Raw genomic sequence first — 15,316 nt, 5'->3', positions numbered from 1 at the left:
GGCAGCAGTGGTTCTGTCTACTCCACAGCCCGGGTCTGAGGACGCCGCCTGGCTGGGTGGGACCCACGGCCCTGTGTCTCCCTGTAAGATGGAGTCTTTCCCACGCTGCCCCCCACCGGTTCAGGAGGGAGCTCATCTGCCTCCCAGGCTCCTGGCTGGAGAGGAATTCTCAGGACGAAGAGACCTGAGTCGCCTGGGCCTGGCAGGTGGGATTCAGGTGACATTTCAGACCTCAGAGCTGGTGCTGAAATGAGCTATGGCTTGGGGTCTGCTGGGATGACATGAATGTATTCTTCATGCGAGAAGGACATGGACTTGGGGGAGTCAGGGTAGAATGTTATGGACTGAGTGTGTGCGCCCTAATAGCCATCTGGGGAGGCCCTGACCCCGCGATGACATTGGGGGCGGGGCTTTGGGGAGGTGACTAGGTTTGGTGACGCCGGCGGCGCTGACCTGAGCCCTGGTGACGATGGCCAGCAGCCGGGGCATGGTGGTCATGAGCAGCGTGCAGAGGCCCAGGACGAAGTTCAGCGAGACGTAGGCGATGAAGGCGACGTCCGCGCTGGGGAAGAGCCCGGACGTCAGGTACATCCACGGGAGGGTCGCGTACCTGGAAGTCAGGCGGACACGTGCTTACTCCCTGCTTATTTGCATGAGGATGGAATGGCCGGCCCGGCCGCCTTCCTCACTCGGTGGACAGTTTCCTGGCACCTTCCCCCGGCTCTCGGCACCGCGTTCCCGCAGCATCCCCCATGGAAGCAGCCTCAGCGCTGGAAGGGAGCGAGAACGCAGCCCACAGCGGCTCAGAGCCCCCGGGGGTTCCTGCCGCAGGACACAGGCCTGGTTGAGCGGCCACGCGGCTGGTCACGTCACGCACCCGAACAGCACCAGCAGGAGGGCTGTGGCCGCCAGGTTCTCGCGGAAGGTGAAGGCTGGTAACCCGAAGGCCGCGACCACGGCGACACACAGGCCGACGGAGACCAAGTAGAAGAGCTGAGGAGACAGAGGGACCTGTGGCAGCTCCGCCGACCGCCATGGCGCACTCTGTCCCACACAGTGCCGTGCGTTTATGGTGCTCGTCGCAGGCTCCGCAGCCGGGCTGGCCGGTCCCCCAAGCTTGTGTGTCCAGGCCCAGCGCCCCCTGGTGTCCTGGACATGGACCTGGAGCTGGGCTGGCAAAGGGTAATCCCGGCAAAATGAGAGGAAGGCCGGACCGAGGCCAATGCGACCGGTGTCCTTCCAGGAAGAGGAGGGGACACCGAAGGGCACAGGGTGGCCATGGGGACACAGGCGAAGGCAGGGGCCTTGGGGGTCCTGGAGGCGGGGCCTCTCCAGGCCTATCCTCTGCCCTTCTCCCGGGGAAGCTGTCGTCGCTGCGGTTAAATGGGGGGCATGGCAGCGTGCGGATGGGGACAGGAGGGAGCCAGGACTGGACGCTGGCCCTGCTCTGAGTGGGCATGGGCCGGGGCGGCCGTGTCCTCTCCTGACCCGAGAGCCCCTCAGTAGAGGTGGGGCCAGGGCCAGCTTTTCTCAGTCTGGGCTGAGACTTTAAACCCCCCGGGGCTGACGAATGTGCGACTCAGGCCCGCGGCCCGGGCAGGACCCGCGGCAGGTCTGGGGAGCGTCTGTCCCGGAGCCCAGGCGTCGCGCACAGGCAGGCGGGGGAAGCCTCATAGACTCCAGCCGCCGGAAAGGCTGAGGCCGCGGCGCTGTGGCCACAGACACCACAAGCCCAGCTACATGCTCAGAAGGGCCCGGTCGGCTGAGCTCCACACCGGGTCCAAGGCAGGAGCCTGCCGGGAGCCGCCGGTGACGCACAGGACTTCACCTGAAACGCTCTGCCCGTGAAATGACCCCTGCTCTGTTCACGTCTGAGGTGGCCAGGCCCCCCAAATAACACCACACACGTGTACACATACACACACACATGCGCGCACACGAACAGGTCACATGCGTGCGACTCGGGTAGTACCCACAACCTACCATGTCGTACAGGAAGTTAGCGAACCAGTAGGCCCCGTAGCCCAGGCCACTCAGGTGCTGCAGCCTCTTGGCTCCGGTCACCCTGTCCCTGACCACGGAGCTGCCGATGGAGGCGGCCAGGACGGAGACGCCCAGCACGATGCAGAGGGCCACACCACACTGCCGGATGCTCTCCAGGCTGCGGGGACAGAGCAGCTCGTCAGGGGCCAAGAGCGGGGCCTCTGCCTGCCGGTGGGACCAGCCGTGGAAACCTTCACTCATCAGCCACCACCTTTCCAGCAGGGACACTGCTCCCACGTGTAGGGCATCACCGAGGAGGGCAAAGCTGAGGGGCTTTCCCAGGCTGCACCTCCAAGTCGGCTCCTGAGCACTGAGCCCGACCCCCAGTTACAAGGAAAGACGTCCCCGAGTGGCCACTGTGGGGCTGTGGCTTCGGCCGAGGTGGCCCTGCCAGACAGCAGCCCCCAGGGAGCGGGCAGGGGCAGCTCCAGTGGCTCCCCAGCTCCCGTGCCAGCCTCCCTCAGGGCCAGCGCAGAGCCGCCTCCACCGTCACCCAGAGATCTGTTCCTCAGCCGCCTGCCCCACGTCCGTCCAACTCACATCTTGTCCTCGTTCAGCAGGGCCCCTCCGTACGGGCGGCTGTAGAGCGTTATTCCTGCGAGAGACGGGGACGTGAGCCGGGCCTCCCCCTGGACGGGCGGCGGGAGCCCAAGGACTCCTGTGGGCTCTGCCCTGGCTGGGGCGCCCGTGCCCTGGAAGGGGAGGCCACAGCACCCTGGACACACCTGACGACAGGCCCGGTGCTGACAGGGGGACACTGCCCTCCAGCTGTGACAAGCACCCCGTGGCCTGAGTGGGCCATTTCCCTCTGGTGCCCAGGAAGTTTTCAAACATGTGACACCTGACTATCTAGTCAGGGCACTGACCTCTCTTCCCTCCAATCGTCAATTTAAAGAATGACAGTAGTCCACACAATGCGTCCAGTCGTGACCCACAAATACACAGGTCGTATAATGGAGCTGCATCTTTTTTCCTAGGTCAGAACAGAATCTATTCTTTTAAAGAGCTGCAGTGGTACTCCATGGATGGCTACAGCAGCTCAGTCAACCATTTTCCTACCGGTGGGCCCACCTGGGGGCTCACTGGGAAGCCACGTCCGCCTGGTCTAGGCCAGTGCCTTCCAGCGGCTTGAAAGTGACCCCATGCGAACGGGTGTCACTCTAACGGTTAGAGTGGTCGGCAAACTGCGGCTCAGCAAACCGCGGCTCAGCAAACCGCGGCTCGGCAAACCACGGCTCACGAGCCACATGCGGCTCTTTGGCCCCTTCAGTGTGGCTCTTCCACAAAATACCGACTTCTGCCCATGGGCCACAAAGTTTCAATCGCACTGTAGGTGCGCGCCCGCACGTGGTATTTTGTGGAAGAGCCACACTCAAGGGGCCAAAGAGCCACATGTGGCTCTCGAGCCGTGGTTTGCCGACCACAGGTATAACCTACCTCACACGCAGTTCCCTCTTAACGCCGGGGGCCTAACACTCTGGCTGCCGAGTCTTTAAACATCTCCCCTCCCCAGTCTCCACCTGTCTGCTGTCACTTCCCAGATGCCCGAGCCTGCCCGGTACCTCTCAGCACAGCCAGCCCTCCCTCCCACGCGGCTTCCAGAGGGTTCTCCCTAACGGATAAGCTGGACATGCCACTCTCGTTCCCAAACGTCAGAGCAAGCCATCCTCTGCCTGCAGGGTAAAGGTCACACTCCTCTCTGCTGGTCCAGCTCAGCTGGCCTGGCTTCAGATGGCCTTGGAGGGGTCACGGCCACCCCCCCACACACACCCTCCTGTATGACAAGGTCACACTGGCCCAGCCTATTCTGGGAATGGACGCCATGGTTCCTCTCTCACCCTGACCCCTACCCAGTGTGTGTGACCCCTCCAGGCGGGCGCCCGACAGCAGTGACCTCTGACCTCTGAGCCGGCTCAGGGACGCACCCTGGCAGAGCCAGCCCTGGCCCGAGCCTGCAGTCCTGTCTCACCAGGAAGCAGAGCGACGGGAAGACGCAGCGAGACCAGGGATGCCGAGTATCTAGTGGCCCCTCGGCTCCACACGTGCTCCACGCGGCCTCTGCCCGCTGCAGTCCTCACGCGCGCGTCCGTTCCCAGCCACCTCTCTAGCTTTTATTTTGCTACTATTATTCCAAAATACAGGGCCCCCACATAAGCAAGTCCAACGTATTTTTAAAGCGGGTGGTGAGGGAAGCCCAACATGGAGAACAGGTGAGGAGGAACGAGGTGCTGGGACGTTGGGGCGAAGGTTTCCCTTCATGTCTACGTGGCTGGCAACAGACTTGGTGAATAAACTACGTGCAGAGGGCCGGCTGGTGCTTATACGTCTTTTCTTTCTTTTTGAAAAAAAAGGAGATGAATTTGGTAAATTACAACTTTCCCCGCACCCCCCACCCCCCCAAGTGGAGCACCCGGCCTCTCCGCAGCCAGTCATGCACTCTGCGCCTGGGATGAACCGTCGCTTGCCAAAACGGGCCTGGACGTGGACCGTGACCCACACAGCCGTGACGGGCCGAGGCCCAGCCCGAGGGGTTTCGACCTCCCTTCCCGAGGTCCCGGTGATGGCAGAGGCTGCCTCAGCCCCCAGAGCCCCGGCCAGCCCGCTAGGGAGAGCTCCCCCATCACTGACCCCCAGCACAGCCCGAGGAGGGAGCCGTAGTGACCCGACACAGCAGGGCCTGCGACCACATGAGTGAGCGCGGCTGACCGCTCGCCACCTTCGGGCTCCTGTTCCGAATCCCCTGCTTCTCGCTAGTGGAGCGCGGGCGTCTGAAGGGAGAGGCGTGCAGCCTGCGCGAGGGCTCACCGTACTGTCTCCAGTCCGCGGCCGGCGGCAGCAGCCTCCACAGGAGGAGGTTGCTCAGGTGGTTCAGGTAGGAAGGGAGGGCGTGGAAGGCCTTCTGGTTGTACCACACCTGGGAGAGAAGGACAGCTGCAGCGCTCGGGGGGGGGGGGGGGGGGGCGCGTCTCCTCGCCAGTGCTTCTCAGACACGAGGACCACGCGTGTCCCTCGGCCTCGCGGGACCTAAATGCTGCCTCAGAGCGATGTCCGTGCACAGCTGACTGTGAGCGGCCAGCTCCCGTCTGCTAATTTCACATTTATCTCAGGCATATAATTCACAGCTAAAAATAGATTAATTTTCCCCAGAACAAATGTGAATGTTGCTCTATAATTGTATTCTCACAGTGAGAAAAAACCTAAACCCATCATCTTTTTTCTTTCTCGGTTGGTAAGCTAATGAAATTTGACCTGCAAATTAAAAGTGGGGAGAGTGATAAAAAAGATTACTTTCAAATTAATAACTGAACGTGGGACATGATTTCTTAAAATCAAGGGAGCTGAGCATCTGCTGAGCGTGGAGAATGGAGCCGCGCCTGCCAGAGCGGAGGACGGTGAGGGAGGGAGCAAGACGGACGACGTCATTAAAGTTGAGATCATCAGTAACTAAGAGGTGCTGACTGAGCCATCAGTATCCGTATTTCAGAATACTCATATTTAAAGAGAATTTTAAAAAACAATCTCCATGTGGAAGGCTGGCGAGTGTCTTGAAGAAGTGCATCGCCCGGGCTGGTGCACCTCAGTGGCTGAGCGTCCCGGCATCGAAAGGTCACAGTTCGATTCCCGGTCAGGCATGTGCCGGTTGCAGGCTCGATCCCCGGTGGGGGGCGTGCAGGAGGCAGCCTGTGGAAGTTTCCCTCTCACATCGATGTTTCCCTCTCCTCCCTTCCTCTCTCTCTAAAAATAAGTAAAAAACACTTTTTTAAAAAAAGAAGAAAGTACATCAACCAGCAAACTCTGGTTCTCACTCTGTCGGGACGCACCATCCCTGGACAGACCCCCGCTGCGGAGCTGGGCTGCTCCCAGAGTGCGCGTGCTCGGACCAGCTCTCAGGCCCCGAAGACCTGTCCTCCCACCTCGTCGAACTGTGCCCAACGCTTAACCGGGGTCCCGTGTGGCAACTATGATGCCCACAGAACAGCTAAGTGGTAAACGATTGTCCACGTGGTTACAACGGACACCCGTATACCCCCCTCTCTCAGACAACCACCTCATTGGCAGCTCAGGAGATGGGCCCTGTCTCCTCTAGAGGCCACGCTGCCCTCTCCCTCCTCCAGCGTTTCCAAGTGGAAGGAACACCGCTGGAGACCCAGGGCGGCGCGATGCCCTCAGCTGGCAAACGAGAGGCGGATGGCGGATGGCAGGACGGTGTGGAGACACCAAGGGGAGCTCAGATCCGTGTGTGACAGACGCAGTTCTGAAAAGCAGGGGAGCACGGACTGGCCGCCCCAAAGGAGGGGTGTCACCCCACAGGCGTGCCGGCCTCCTGCACCCACTCAGCGAGTCTCCTGCCTGCGGGATTGAGCCCAGCCCTCGCCTGCCGCCCGCATAAGCGCCAGCCTGTTTCTGGCCGTGACAGAAGCGTGGGGCTTTGTGCAAGTCGAGGGACCAAATGGAGAAAACCTCTGCCTGTGGACCCTGCACCCCCACTGGCCGCGACCTGCCTCCCCGACTGTTCAGCTGGAGAAGGCGAGGAGCAGTGGCATCTTTGTATGAGATCAGGGGACTCACATGCTTTGTTTTACATTTGTTTTAAAAGCAGGGTGACTTTTTTCATCTTAAAAACGACACCGTACAAGGGTATAAACACCGAAGTGGGGCCGTGGGGGCTGGGACACAGACATGGGGGCTGCCCCTCCCCTGCTCCATGCTCTGGGCCCTGGGGCTCCCGGCTGGACTGCACCCACAGCCCCGGCTGGCACCCTCCCCACCCACACTTCCCCGGGCGACTTTCAGGCCTCGGACTGGGCCAGCAGCGAGTGCCGCACAGGGGGAAGGGCGGGCTTCCCGAGCCCCTCGCTGCTCACAGCTGGGATGCGCACGGCGACGGAGACAGGCTCTGCTGCTGGCACGAGGGCCACTGTCACAGAAATTACACATGTGCCCAAGGCAGCCGGTAGCACTCCTGTGCCCGGCCACGGACACGCCAAGCACACAGAGGGAAAACTGGGGGCTGTAATACCTCTAACAGCAGTAACCTCACAGGCGGGCGATCGGACCATAAAGTCCAACAAGACGGCTCATGGTGGATGGTGGCTCCCAGGCAGGTGACTCCTTTCCTAACGGGCTCATCTCTGCCTCGGGCCAGCTCTGCCCACAGTTCCTGTGCACCCCGGTGAGCACACCTGTGAAACCCCCTCTTCAGGCCCTGCAGAGACAGAATCCTGTTCTCCCCGTAGCCGTCCCCGCCGGCCTCTTTCATGGATTCCAGACGCAGGAAAGAAACTGCGAACATGTCCTCTGGACGTCTGAGACCTTGCTTCCCAGCATGTTGTCAGTTTGGCTCAAATAAACTCATAAAAATTCTATGCAGGAAATTTAGAAAAATTCTCTGTAGGTTTGGACATTCTTAGATCAACAACCTCAAGACTGCAGAAGCCCCTAGTCCCACAGGTCGGTGCAGAAGACGAAGCTAAGCCCAGGGAAGAGGAGCCGCAAGGGGAGCACGGAGGCCACACCCCGTGCAGCAGAGACTGGGGGGTCCGGCTGCGGCCCAGATGCCAGCGAAGACGCACCCATGTGAACAGGAAGGTCTGTGTTAGTGCCATGAAAGGCTAAAACATTATTAGAGGAAATGAACAAAAGTGTTGCCTGCTGAAGGAGGGACCGCTGAGCAGTCTACACAGCAACGTAATGTTTCATCAGGGATCGCATGTGCAGGTGAGTGAGGCCCTGCATCAGGGTTCGCGTGTGCAGGTGAGTGAGGCCACATCAGGGATCGCGTGTGCAGGTGAGTGAGGCCGCATCGGGGATCGCGTGTGCAGGTGAGTGAGGCCGCATCGGGGATCGTGTGTGCAGGTGAGTGAGGCCCTGCATCAGGGTTCGCGTGTGCAGGTGAGTGAGGCCCTGCATCAGGGTTCGTGTGTGCAGGTGAGTGAGGCCGCATCGGGGATCGCGTGTGCAGGTGAGTGAGGCCCTGCATCAGGGTTCGTGTGTGCAGGTGAGTGAGGCCGCATCGGGGATCGCGTGTGCAGGTGAGTGAGGCCGCATCGGGGATCGCGTGTGCAGGTGAGTGAGGCCCTGTGGCCTCCCTGTGACCGTCCTGTTGGGACTCAGCACCCGAGTTCCCGCTGGTGGGAGGCCTGTCCTCCCCGTCCTCCTCCCCTCACCTGAGGAGCCCTCTGCACACTCGCGGGGCACAGGAAAGTCCTGCCGAGCCCCTGCGTCTGTGTGGTCTCTGGGCCCCGCCTCCGGACTCTGGAGGGGGAAGGCTAGTGCGCAGGACGTCCCGCCACCAGGGGCCCCAGGGGCGCTTCCAGTTGTCCTGCCCCAGGCGCCTTCCCATGTGCTTCAGGTCTACTGGGTGGGTCTGGTCTTAACCAACAGAGGCCGTGTGCTCCGTGGCTACAGGAAAAGGACCTCGCTCGGGGCCGTTGAACTATTTTGATTCCACAGGAACACACGCTGGGATTGGCCTGGTTCCTCCTGAGCCCACGAATATACCTGGGTCTCAGGTGTATGATATCCTAAATGCCTCCCAACAGGAAAAACAAACAACAAGAACTATTACCTTTGCCAGGTTTTCTGGTTTTGACAGGTTTGAGTTCGCATCTTGAGCAGGATCCGGGCCTCGCCCTCCGAAAGACCAGCCCCCGAGCCTGGGGACAGGGAGCACGGTCAGGGCTTTGCCGAGGGCGTGCAGGGCCCCCCGCAGGCGCTCGTCCTGACCGTGCTCATCTTAATGGCCCTGGAAGAGCAGCTGGCTGAGCATCCGCCCCGGTGACATGGCCACAAAGATGGGTCAGCAGCAGAAGGAACGGCAGCTCGCAAGGCCGGGGCAGGGAGCTGCTCAGACAGGAGGCCTGCAGGGGGCTCCGCCGTGGCTGCTGGAGCTCACCGCCTGGGAGGAACTAGGCGCCACGGACAGGATGGCCGCGATGGCCACACTCTAATCGCCACTCAGGCTCCTTTCTCTGCAGACCAGCGGCTCCGAGCCCCGTGCTCCCTGCTCTGTGCTCCCGCTCCCTCGGTGGGGTGCAATCTGCCTTGCTCTGTGCGGCGGGGCTGGGGCTGTGGTGTGATTTAAAACCACGAGAGGCACTCTGCCTGCTCCCCTGCCCTGGCTGGCCACTGAGGCCCAGGGAATCCACACACGGCAGCTCTCCCTGCAGCCCACGCGGAGCTGGGACACACGGCCCGAGGGGCGCTGAGAGCAGAGGGTTTGAGGGGCATCGCTCACGAGCGGCTCCCACCTGCTCCCCCTCTGGCGGTGATGTGACCAGGGGATGCCCAGGGCATGTCAGTGGTCGGGGCCTTTTACCCCAAAGCGTTTGCGAGACGTCCCGTCCTAAGGACACTGCGTTTGGAGCAGCCGGCCCTGCCCAGCGCTCCCGGCTCCGCACCCACCTGGGGCTCTCCCCGGGCGCCAGCAGGTACTCCTCCGGGCGGAGGGCCGACAGGTTCAGCAGCGTGTGGCCTCGGAGGTCGGTCAGGGCGGGGGCCCGGGCACTGGCATTGTGGCAGCTCTGCAGGTGCTGGCAGGGAGATAGAACGGAAACGTGTTTTTAACCCACACAAGCGGGTGGGCTGACGTTCTAAGCAAGGCATCGCTGCAGCATCATTCCTACTGGCGTCTACGCTGATTTCTCAAACTTCCTCTGGGGGCGCCCCCATCTGCATGACACAGACCCGCCGGATGGGGCGCCGGTCACACTGGGAACTGGGGGTGCTTTTCGGTGTGAGATAGGCAGGTGGGTGAGCACGCGGCAGGGAAGTGCCTCCTCGCCCGTGACCTGGAGGAGCCCAGACGCAGGGGCGGGAAGTCGGGAGAGCGAAGGGTGAATTCGGGGCTTCTTCCCGAAGGGCCTCAAGCAGGAGCCTAACCGCTCCTCTCAGGTGACTCACACACTCAGAATCATGGACTCACCGCCCAGCGGGGGGAGGCCCTGCCTGCCGCCTCGGACCTGGGCCCCGTGCTCCTCCCATCTCTCAGGACATCCAGGGAAGGTCACGCCTCGGACCCGGGCCCCGTGCTCCTCCCATCTCTCGGGACGTGTAGGGAAGGTCACGCATGAGGACTGTCACGAGTCCGGACAGGACACTGGCTTGCGCATCGGCTTCCGAAGCTGATTCTCCTCCTTTTCGTAACCGGGGTCCCACGTTAGCTGCCCACTGTGGCTGAGAGGCCGACGCCTGCATTAACTGCCCACTGAGTTTTCCTTTGAGATGAATTCCAATCAGTTCTCCAAGTGGATCCCGACCTGCGCTCCTTGCAGACGGGGCAGCCAGGCCTCTGCCTGGAATCGATGCCAGCACCTCCGCTCAGCAGGCATCAGCCGTCGTCAGGAGGCGGATGGCATCTTCGCGTTCACCCCCGTCCTCAGAACTCATGTAAAGAACATGGGGCAGGAGCCCAGGCATCCTGCCGGGATGTGGGGAGATTCTCCCCCAGGCGAGTCCAGCTTCCCGGCGTCAGCTGAAGCGTAAACGAGGGGCCGCCGTGGAACCCACGTAACGTCCGTAACGTCCGAGGGTATGAACGCTCACTTTGTGGGATGGACCTTCCCAAGGGGCAGCTCCCCACGTCAACCGAAGCCCCCAGGCTCAGAGTTAACAGAAACGGAGGTTTTAAAAGTGAAGTAAACATTGTTACTTGAGGTTTAGACTTTTTTAAAAAACCAGAATGCCACTGACACCTACCAGGCAGCCACAGGAACCCGGGGCTTCTGGGTGAGACGCGGGCTCCGGGTGCCAACAGGAGGCGTTCGTCCTGCGGAAACAACAGGACCGAGTGAGGCTCGGGCTGTACACCGGCTTCTGGGCGAGTCCCATCGACAGGCACATCGCTGGCTGCGAGCCCGCCCCCGCGTGCCCCCATGCGCCCCCACGCTGATGTTGGCCTGAGGACAGGGTTTCCAGACTCGGGTCGAGTCCTGGTCTCAAACCCCAGCACCTTCAGCAGCAGCACAGGAGGCCACGTGCATGGTGAACCGCGCTGTCCACCCGACAGACACGCACTTGGCCGTCGTTCACAGAGGAACCGACTGCTCCACTTCTGCCTGGAGAAGGCTGCACACAGGACTGTTAGGAAACAACTGGCAGCCACAGCTCAAACCCCTGTTTATTCCGAAGTCCCCCGAGCTCTTTCCTCGAAGGCCTCGTGCTGTGAGTTTATGAATGTAAGTCAAACGTTGCTTTAGTGAGAATATTCCTATTTACTCAGGGATTGGGAAGGAAGGGAGGCAGCTGACTGGACGGACCCTGGGGCAGGAGCGCTGGGGCCTGGCGGTGAGGCGACTCCTCCAGCCTCCGCTGCGGGCCGGGCCGGGAGCTCAGCGGCCTCTGCGCGGGCAGAGCACAGAGCACCGAGGGACACGCGTCCGCCCGGTGAAAAGAAACCCGTGTTCCTGTTACCCGGTGGGCAGAGTGCAATTCCACCTCATTTTCTAAAGTATAAAAACTGACCTCAAGCCTCCCCAGTCCTGCTTCTGGGCACAGGCGGAGACCACGACTCTCGTCGGACTGCGATCCGACCCTGACTCCTTTCGCTTCTCCCGCTCAGCAGGCTGCCCGCGCTCTGCATGCCTCCCATGACTGCTAGCGAGTGTTCGGAACAGCGAATTCTTCCAAAACAGTCTGTTTGTTCCAACACCCCCCCCCCCCCCCCGCTCTCCTCCCTTGCTCCCTCTTAGACAGCACACAGGGCCGCCTGGGACTGGGGGTCCCACCGGGAGGCCCTCCTGTGGCTGCGGTGGAGTCCGCACAGAGAGCGACGCCCTCCCCACGCAGCCTTAGGAGTTCAACAGGAACATGGACTGGCTAACTCCCACTTTCAATTTACAGATAAAGACCAGCGAGAACGGGTGGGAAAGGGACCATTTTACCTCCGAAATCGTGAGGGAATCGTCCCGAGTGCCAGCGGGTTGCTACCTTATAAAATGAATCTAGACATAAACCTGCCGCCTGTTTCTAAGTTAGCAATGCCGGCACATCTCAGACTTCACACCCCTTAGGAGAACAACGCGACAGCTCAGTCTCAACGGGCAGGCGCTCTGCAGGCCTGACCGCTCAGAGCTCAGCAGAGAGGCCGCCGAGCACGCAGGTGTGACCAGCACCGGGCGGCCTCCTCTCAGGGAACCGGGCGGTAGCTGGGCCCGCCAGGAAGGGAGCGCGTAGGAATCACGGGACTCAGCCACACGTTATACCCAGAGAAGCCAAGGCCCTTGTTTTAAGTCAAAGCCTTTGCTTCGGTCTCAGACCTCAGCTGTTTGTGCGGTATGGACGGCAACTGCTGTTCACGGGGTGCGCCCAGCACCCCTGCATGAGGCAGCCCGCAGCCCAGCCTTTGCCCAAGGAAAGGGGTAGAAATGGAGACAAAATAGGAGTGAGGAACAGGCTACCTGGGTTTTACAGGTAAAGGAAGGAGGGCAGGGGAAAGGCAGAGCGTGGCCTGCAGGCTGGGCTGGCGAGTTTGGGGACCAGGGCCTTGCCTGGCCAAGAACCTAAAGGTGAAATTGCTGTTTGCACAGAACGTGGAAAGCGTCCTGCTGCCCTTGGCACTGGCTCTATGCCTTCTCCCTCGAGAGGCCAGATAAGGAACCGCCTCCCCCCCCCGCCCCATGCCCTTCTCTGTGGCCCAGACCACGAGTTCCTCCTCGCAGATGATTTCACGTCCTGCTCAGTTCAGTCGCAGAGAATGAAAGCCTCACAGAGCAGCTTTATTTAGTTAAAGCAATTACTTTGTTTTCAGAAGAAAAGTAAAGGAAAACAACATAATTAATTTTCTATTAATCCCCCTGCCGAGACCATTACCAGCCCTTCAGTCTGGAGCTAATGGCCGCCATGACTAATGGGCAGAAGTGTCCCCATCAATTAGAAAAAGAGATTCCCAACATGGCATTACTGTCTGCATTTTATATTTATCACTTGGAAACACGCACTGCTGTCCTTAATACATCATCATGGTTTTCATCTCTTCCCCGTTTGCTCTGCCCAGAGCGCTAACGCCTGAGTCCAGGCCGTGCCCACACCTGCCCGGTTCCGCCACATGGAGCTCCTCAGTAAGTAGCAGCCAGGCCCGCGAGGGGGGCTCAGCGAGAAAGCGGGCTCGGGCCATGCTCGCTGAAGGCCAGGCCTCTAGGATCCCTTCACGTCAATTGGCTCCCAACCCAAAGTCACTAAGTCCCTCAGTTAAAGAAGAATTAGAGCGAATTGTTTCACACACACACACGTTTCCCTAAAAGTAAATGGCAGGCCTAGTTAACTGCGACTTCATGTTTTAGCGCTGGGTTCCTCACAGACACGGGATGCTGGGAATTACTGATACTCACAGGCCTGGGGCGAGGCTGGCACAGAGCTGCTCCCCGTCTCCGAACTCGCGCAGAAGCACGCGGGCCAGGTCCATGCCATCGCTGTCACTGCTGTCGGGAGACACAGGGCAGGGGGAGGTGGGTGCAGAGCTGTCAGACGGAGGCCACAGGCAGGTCTGACCTCACTGCCTGCGCTGGGCTGGCCACAGGCACGGTTCCGCAGCTCAGAGCCAGCGGCTGGTTCGGTTTCCATGGTAAAACCGAGCCAGGAAGGAGGGAAGAAGTTTCTCCCACTGACCAGTTTGCCACCACAGGCCCATGTGTGCCCAGCCGCCTCAGGGTGTGCTCTCTTCCCCTCTTTTCGCTTAATGTGGCGCTACCATCTGTGGCGTTCTTACACGGATTTAAAATGAGTTTCAGAGGCCGCGTGTATTACACGGTGTCACGACGTTCACGTCTCCGCCAACGTTCTGTGCTGCTGGAGCTCCGGCGGGCGGAGCCGGCGCCCTGGCAGGCCTGCAGGGAAACCCCGTGCCTGTGCCGCCGCCGCATGTGTGCTCTCTCTCGAACCCCTGCTCCCAGGAAGGCCCGGCGCAGAAGCCTGGGCGCGGCCGGCACACACAGGTCTCCTGGGCCGTCGGCAGCCGAGGGCCCCCGAGGAGAACCAGGCCGCCCACCGTTCCCTCCTGGAGGAACCCCAGCGGAAGACGGGTGGTCCTAGTCTGGGGGGAGGGTGGAAACAAACTCCACTGAAACTGTACCCACCCACGGCAGGAACGGCGGATGTGGGAGAATGTGGAGGAAACGACACTGCAGCCGCTGCACGCTGGCCTGACGGGCAGTCGGGCTCACTGCAGTTACTGAAAATTCTGGAGGACAGTCTCACAGACACAGATTTGTGACTGCCTAAGACAGGGGTCCTCAAACTACGGCCCGCGGGCCACATGCAAATACAAATATTGTATTTGTTCCCGTTTTTTTACTTCAAAATAAGATCTGTGCAGTGTGCATAGGAAGTTGTTCATAGTTTTTTTTTAAACATTAGTCCGGCCCTCCAACGGTCTGAGGGACAGTGAACTGGCCCCCTGTTTAAAAAGTGTGAGGACCCCTGGCCTAAGACTTACATCACGCCTGTCATCACATGCTTTCAGGTGCGTGCCGTGGGAACATGCATCCCAAAAGCAAAGACGAGTGGGCGCTCTGAGCACGAAGGTGACTAACGCAGATACCTCCTCTTCCGGGCAAGGACGTGCAGCAGGAGCCCCTCCTGGAGCACCGAGCCCGCAGCCTCCTCAGCCCCCGCTGTTTCTACTTGGTCTCCTGGGTCGTGGACAGTGGCCATCTGACTGACTCCCAAATATCTTTCTGGACGGTCACCAGCTTTCAAGCAAGGGACGTCCGAGCCGTCAGGCTTACTGTCCCATCCCGAAAGCAATCCCGCCCCGAATGAGAGGTGACGTCATGTTTGTGCCGGTCGCCCTCTACTCGGTGGGGATTTGACGAGATTCCTAATCCCCTAGTCCCTTCTCTGAGCCTCTACAAGACCCATCTGGCATTTTTTATCTCGCAAGTTACCAATGGCTCCCTGCTGCCGATGGGGGAGCCTTGAAACAGTGTTTGAATCCCTCTGCACTCTCAGACCTGCGCATCTTGGGACGAACACCCTCTCCTGGGAGCCACACCCAGCCCAGCCCGGCAGAAGCACCCAGGTGCAGCTTCCTCAGAGGGGCACCCCCTTTCCTGCTACTGGTTGGAAACCACCCCCAGCCGGTAAGTTCCTTCCCGTGAGCCCCCCTGTGCTCAGGGACCCTGCCGGCATCTCCATGGGTGTCAAGTCTGGCTTCTCGGTCTCTTTCCTGGAACCCCTGCTCCAGGAGGGAAGGACAGTGGCTGGAGCACAGCATGTTCTCCAGAGGCGCCTGGTGAAAGCTGCGAGGTCACTGCTGCCTGTCCTTCGCCTCTGCTCC

General features: G+C 60.6%; 1 protein-coding gene across 1 annotated transcript in view; it reads right to left on the bottom strand.

The window, feature by feature from the left end:
- ABCA13 (ATP binding cassette subfamily A member 13) overlaps positions 1–15,316 on the bottom strand; it is a 123,235-nt gene that overhangs the window by 25,156 nt on the left and 82,763 nt on the right. The window contains exons 38-46 of the mRNA XM_036328975.1: positions 13,371–13,460; positions 10,741–10,810; positions 9,448–9,566; positions 8,612–8,699; positions 4,849–4,957; positions 2,584–2,638; positions 1,984–2,161; positions 878–993; positions 454–610 (exon numbers count right to left, since the gene is read on the bottom strand). Of these exons, the coding sequence (XP_036184868.1) occupies positions 454–610; positions 878–993; positions 1,984–2,161; positions 2,584–2,638; positions 4,849–4,957; positions 8,612–8,699; positions 9,448–9,566; positions 10,741–10,810; positions 13,371–13,460 (982 nt within the window). The remainder of the gene's footprint in view (positions 1–453; positions 611–877; positions 994–1,983; positions 2,162–2,583; positions 2,639–4,848; positions 4,958–8,611; positions 8,700–9,447; positions 9,567–10,740; positions 10,811–13,370; positions 13,461–15,316) is intronic.

This window comes from Myotis myotis, unplaced genomic scaffold, assembly GCF_014108235.1.
Source record: "Myotis myotis isolate mMyoMyo1 unplaced genomic scaffold, mMyoMyo1.p scaffold_m19_p_11, whole genome shotgun sequence".
NCBI lineage: Eukaryota > Metazoa > Chordata > Mammalia > Chiroptera > Vespertilionidae > Myotis > Myotis myotis.
The sequence above is the reverse complement of the archived record's forward strand: the minus strand, read 5'-3'. Positions and strand labels throughout refer to the sequence as shown.